The following is a 6,426-nucleotide window of genomic DNA, read 5'->3' on the forward strand; positions in this document are numbered from 1 at the left end:
TTTTTTCAAATGTACCCTTAGGATAGAATTAACATTACTGGGTCAAAAGTTAGTAGTATGATAATTTTTGTAGATATTGCTAAGAGGTTATACCCTTTTGTACTCTCATCAACAATGCATGTTTCCCTTTCTGTACAGCTTTATCAACAGCTCATATTATCAAATATTGACATCGGATATTTGATGCCTTATAGATAAAAACTGATATTTCATCTTAGTTTTACTATGCATATATCTTAGCATGAGAGAGCTTGAACATTTTATCATGTATTTAAGGATCATTTATATCTCCTTATATATGAACTGTAAATTCATATATTTTGGCCCATTTTTCTGTGTTGACATTTTTTAAAGAAATTCTTTATATATTAGAGCTATCATTCTTTGTGATGTAAGTTGTAAATACTTTACCCTAGTATTTCCTTTTTTCTTTTTTCACTGTTCCCAGTTTTATCATGCATTTAAAAGATTACTTTTATGTAGCTAATATTGTCAATCTTTATCATATTCATGGATTATAAAGAGATTAACCTATGTTTTCTTTTAATATACATGTAGAATTTTTAAAAAAGATTTATGCTTGAATTTATTTAGAAATTGTCCAGCCATATGGCATGAGAAATAAGGACAATGTATCTTTTCTCATCTTGCTATCCAGTTATTCTACCAATACATTAATAGAGACTTCCTTTTTCCTCTCATTTGAGATACTGTCAATATCATATGCTAATTTCCGTATGTGTTTTTAACACATACTTATTGGGTTTCTATTTTCTCTTTCTTTCTGGAGTAAACACAAATTTTACCCTCATCATCTGACTCTCCTTATCTATTAATTCAAGGCACTATGAAAAATTACATTCTTTTTTTACTTAGAATATTTAATCTCCATTTTTAGCTTAGTTCAGTGATTCTTGCTGAAGAGAGGAGCTATTTATCAGAATCACTTGTTAAACATTTTTACAACCTATATTTCCCTTTACTTCTATCTTGAATTTCTGGCATATTTTCCTAGGATGGTAGAGTCTATGTGCATGAATATAAGCTTGCACATAAATATATGCACTTCCAAATACTACTACCATGCCATAAATGAGCATCTGCTATAATTGGAATGTGTCATATCCCTTAAGTATTTGGGGATAAAATAAAGTTGAGAATTTATGTTTTGTTGATATACAGGATTTATATGCTAATGATAATAGTACTTAACATTTATTGAGTCCTGAAAATATGCTACAGTATGTACTATTTATCAGGTTTATGTCTATTCTTTCATCATGCCTCATAACAACCATACGTATAAGTATTATCTCATTGTTTTGCATGTGTCTGAGGAAGATTGGCCCTGAGCTAACATCTGTTGCCAAATCTCCATTTTTTACTTGAGGAAGACTATCCCTGAGCTAGCATCTGTACTGATCTTCCTCTATTCTATGTGAGATGCTGCCACATTGTGGCTTGATGAGTGGTGCGAGGTCGGCACCTGGGGTTCTGAACCCATGAACCCTGGGCCACCAAAGCAGAGTCCAAGAACTTAACCACTACACCACAGGGCCTGCCCCAAATATTACCTCCTTTTTTCACATGTGGAAACTGAAGCTTAGGAATGTTCAACAATGTGCCCAAAGTCATGAGTATTAAGTGGTTAGTGGAGTTGAACCCATCTCTTTTTGACTTTGAATCCTATGCTTTTAAAAGCTAAGCATGGGAAAGAACATGGATGAATCCAAATGACGCACTTTGTATCAACATGTTGAGAGACTTGGATCTCTCTAAGTACATATCACTGCTTATTGAGTATTGTCACATACTACACAATGTCAAGTGCCTCAAAGGCAAATTTCATATTGGCAGATTCACTCTTCCTGTCACTCCTGGTAATGCACTCATGGGTTATGGGTTGTTACAGTGATAGGAGGTGAACAATAAATTGTAATGATGACAGGAGTTTCTTTTTTAAACCTCTTAAAACTTGACACGTATGACCTAAACATATTTTTGTATTAGGCGTATGGAAGTTGTTTCTTTGGTGTTTTTAGGGGAAATGAGCCAAATATATATTTTTTTCTAATTTATAAGTCAGACTCATTTTTATCCTTCCCTGTATTAACCTCAGAACACTCAGGGAGGTATAGGAGTGTACAAATGTTAACATATGTATGCCTTTCACTGTTCTGAGAATTAGTGAGATAATATTTTCAAAGCATGATATTAACTTTGTATCTGTATCCAAATTATAAGATTTTTGAGAGTCAGTGTTTGTGAAAGTTCTTCGACAATTACTAAGGAGTATTAAAATGTAACATACAATTTTCATGAGCAATCTGCCAACTTTACTATATAAACATGTCACTATCTCAGATTAGTCTCACAATTATAAGAGATCTAAAAATTTATCCTGAAATTCACATTCCATTTTCTCAGATGTTTCAGTGCAGTCTTCATGTCTTTGTTCCTTAGTGTGTAAATAATTGGATTCAAGAGAGGAGTGACGACAGAATAAAACACAGCAAGGAACTTATCAAATGACTTGATGGGGAATGGCCAGATATAAATGAAGACACATGGTCCAAAGAACAAAAGAACTACTGTGATGTGAGCAGTCAAAGTGGACAGAGCCTTGGATGACCTGTCTGAAGGGCGATTCCGGATGGTCACTAGGATGGTGGTGTAGGAGATGATTAGGAGAATAAAAGAACACACAGCGAGCACACCACTGTTAGCAATGACCATGATATCCAACCTATAGGTATCTGTACAGGTGAGTTTGATGAGCCTAGGAAGGTCACAGTAAAAGCTATCAACCTTGTTGGGACCACAGAATGGTAAGTTCACTGCAAAAGCCAATTGGCTCACTGAGTGGAGGAAGCCAGTTCCCCATGCAGCAGCCGCAATGCCAATACACACATTGCCACACATAATTTCAGAGTAGCGAAGGGGTTTACAGATTGCTACATATCTGTCAAAGGCCATGGCTATAAGGATCACCAACTCACTTCCACCGAAGAAATGAAGGAGAAATATCTGAGCAAAGCAGCCCTTGAAAGAGATGACTTTGTGTTCACTGAAAAAGTCAGCAATCATCTTGGGGGCTGTGACTGAAGATAGACACAGATCAATGACTGAGAGGTTGGCCAGCAGGAAATACATGGGAGAATGAAGGTGGGAATCAGAAGCCACAGTTATGACAATAAGAAGGTTTCCAAACACAATTCCTACATAGAATACAAAGAAGAATACAAACAGGAAAATTTGGAGTCCCTGAGAATTGGAAAGTCCAAGAAAAATGAACTCAGTCACCATGGAGTGATTTGTTTCCCTTATTGATTCATTCCAGGAAACAGCCTCTGTAGCAACCTTAGAGAAGAGAGTGAGAAGGAAATCAGAATTATTATATTCAAATTCAAAGCTTCATTTTGTATCATTCTGCTCCCTGATATGACTTTCTATGATTTATTACATAAAAGTTTTCAAAAGGCACACATTCTATACTCATCATTTAATTCCATATCCTCCCCAGGTTATGCCTCATAGTCCAGTTATTGAAGTCTTCTCAGTTTTTCCATTTATGCGAGGCTTCTTGCTGATAAAATACCTTTGTTCATGCTACCCTCTCTGCCAGATTGTCTGTATCATCATCCTACATTTATTTCCTTTTTCTCTGTTCTCCAAAACAGTTTATATTCTGTATCCCATATCTTAACTCTCAAATACATACAAAATTGTATGATCTTCATATTTACAAAGTCCTTTTATGACAGTAATTTTAGAAAACAAATTCATAGTAGCCTAGTAGTCCATCACAATAATTCTGTGTACAGTTGTTGGAAACCTTCTCTCCATCAAGCCAAAACAAATCCTAGCTCACAATTTTCCTATATGAGGACTATGGGTTTTGCATGTAGTCTGTAGATTTTGGATTGATTCTCTTTAGGATTTACTTCACCGTTTTTGTAAATGTGAGACTAATTATATTCACTTCTTATGTTTATTATGAATTTCAAATGAAGTAGTAAATTCACAGTGTTTTGCAAAATTTTTATATTTACTGTTTAATACATTTAGATAATTATTAGTTGTAAGATTTTTCTCCTTCTAATTCACAGAGAAATCATTTAAAAAGTTTTCTTTGTGCTCTAGAAATGACAATCATAACAATAAAATTGAATTTCAGTTCCCTGTGTCCCTCTGTTTTCCCATGTTTAGAATGAGTTCATTGGACAAAAGATTATCAAAACTCACACTACTCTAGCCTTTTTTGAGGGATGAGAGAGAGATGCAGTTCCAAAATAATTTTCATAGTCTCTGAGAAGCTTCTATAGAAACATAAAAGCTAAGACAGAGGTCGAGATTTGGCTTTAGGGGAAGTTTAAATTGATAAGAATTATAAAAGAGAAGTTAGAAGTTATAAGACCTTATACAGGATGGAATTTGTACTTATCACTTGGGAATATCAAAATGTTTAGAAGAAAAACTTTTAAGCCAATATATAGTTAAAAATGAAAAACGTGAGAAGAATAAGGAAAGTAACAGAAAGATAAGACTTAAACATGAGAAAGAGGATAATAGAAAAGGAATTCAGAGATAGAATGAAAACATATGAGAAAAATGATCAAAAAATTCCATGAGAGAAAACATGAAGGACACAAAATTGAAATAGAACACAAAATTGAAAAAGGATCTTTTAATGCTTAAAAAGGGATTTGTTTTTAACTATAAAAAACTATTGAAGAATTATGTGCAATTGCTTAATACATTTAAAAAAAATAGTACGTTTTCAACATATAATAGCCATAATTAAGGTAGAAATAACAAGATAATTGCCAACAGGACATAGGAGATGAAAAAAGACAATGCCAATATTTTCATTCTGAGTAATTGTGAGCATTGTCATGCCTTTAATTCTGATAATTATAATAAGCACTAAAATAGCAATATGAAGTATACAGATCACGTGTAGGAGCAGGAATAAATTTGAAAGGAGTAAAGGATAATGATAGTTGTCTACAAATTTGGAAATATTTATAGGGCATCTTTGTAAGTTGCTACCTGCTAGGTAAGAGCCTTAAAAGTGACTCTTGGACATAAGTTGAGAAAGCCACTTCACTTTGTATTGGGGAGAGAAAATAAGTACTCTTTCAAGAAGCTTTACAGTAATTGAAGTAGGAATTGAAATGGTAGACTGAAGGAGAAGCATAACCATGAATACTTGTAGGATGAGGTGGAGGAGTTAATAGGCAAGTCAGATGTAGAAGAAAGGAGTGGAAATTGATGGGTCACAGGGGAGACATCAAAGAATAGATGGTTACTCATCAAATTTCTTGGGAGAGTAGTATTTGTTTTCTCTACTTCCTTAATCACAGTTATTCCATAAGTCTTGGATATTACATTTTTCTCTTCATTATCCTAAATCCCATTCCTTAGCTATGTACACTAAAGCTCCACATTACTGTTTTTAAAGTTCTATAAAAACGTAGCAATTCTAAATTTTTCCAAGCATAAAGAGAAGTTTAACAGTAAATCAAATCATGATCACTCATTTTAGTTCCCTTTTGCTTAGCACAGAAATAAGTATAATAATAATAATCAGTGACAATAAACAGGATAAGATTCCTCTTCTGAGATCACTTCTGACATAAGTCATTGCTTGGTATATTTCTTTAGAATCAAAGTGTGCAATGTAGAATTGACCTTAGATATGTACTGATGTGAAAGCATTTCATTTAACTGAGAGAGAAGGACAAGCTCGATAGTTATATCTCCCTAGGAAACATACCAAGTATGATGATTGACCAAAGGGTTCTCATTTCAAGCAAAAAGTCTTTCTATCATGGTGAAAAGTAAGAATTCAGACAGGCTATTCTTCAGAAAAAGGACTTTCTTGCTAAGTGAGTTAAGACATCTAATTTTCTCAGTATACGCTGCTGAGGACAAGTGATAATATGGGATCTTCGGTTCCAGGACACTCCTCACCATTGTAATTCTTTCAGAGCTCATCTCTTACTCTTCAAAAATGATTCAAGAAGTTTTAGAAGATTTGCATTGATTCTAAGTAAAGCATTAAGTTTAGGTTTATTGAAGCTCTCAGAGTCTTACACATTGGTTGTAGCAACCAGCAACAATTGAACAAGAAAATCCTTTCCCATGCATTAAATTAAACTTAAAATTCAACCACTAGATTGTTATACATTTGTTTTAAATATCTTTGAACTCTCTTTACAGAAAAATACCTTAAGTCTTTATAAGCTTCACTGAGATTGAAGTCAGGAGACTTGGGTTCTAACACAAACATCGTGTGACCTTGGACATGTCATTCAAAATATCTGGGGATTGTTTTTCTGTTTTTAGAATGAGTTCACCATATCAAAAGCTCTTCAAAAAATTCTCACAACTCTGAGTATGATTTGCACTTTTATGTGAAAG

The 6,426-nt window shown here is 33.8% G+C and overlaps 1 protein-coding gene across 1 annotated transcript; it reads right to left on the reverse strand.

Annotated features, from left to right (window-relative positions):
* Positions 1–2,388: 2,388 nt before the first annotated feature.
* LOC106833337 (olfactory receptor 4F17) lies at positions 2,389–3,345 on the reverse strand. The gene has a single exon (XM_014844535.2). It carries the CDS (start codon positions 3,304–3,306, stop codon positions 2,389–2,391), a length of 918 nt encoding a protein of 305 aa, XP_014700021.1. The 5' UTR covers positions 3,307–3,345.
* Positions 3,346–6,426: the final 3,081 nt, after the last annotated feature.

The sequence above is a fragment of the Equus asinus genome, chromosome 2 (genome assembly GCF_041296235.1).
Source record: "Equus asinus isolate D_3611 breed Donkey chromosome 2, EquAss-T2T_v2, whole genome shotgun sequence".
In the NCBI taxonomy this organism is placed as follows: domain Eukaryota; kingdom Metazoa; phylum Chordata; class Mammalia; order Perissodactyla; family Equidae; genus Equus; species Equus asinus.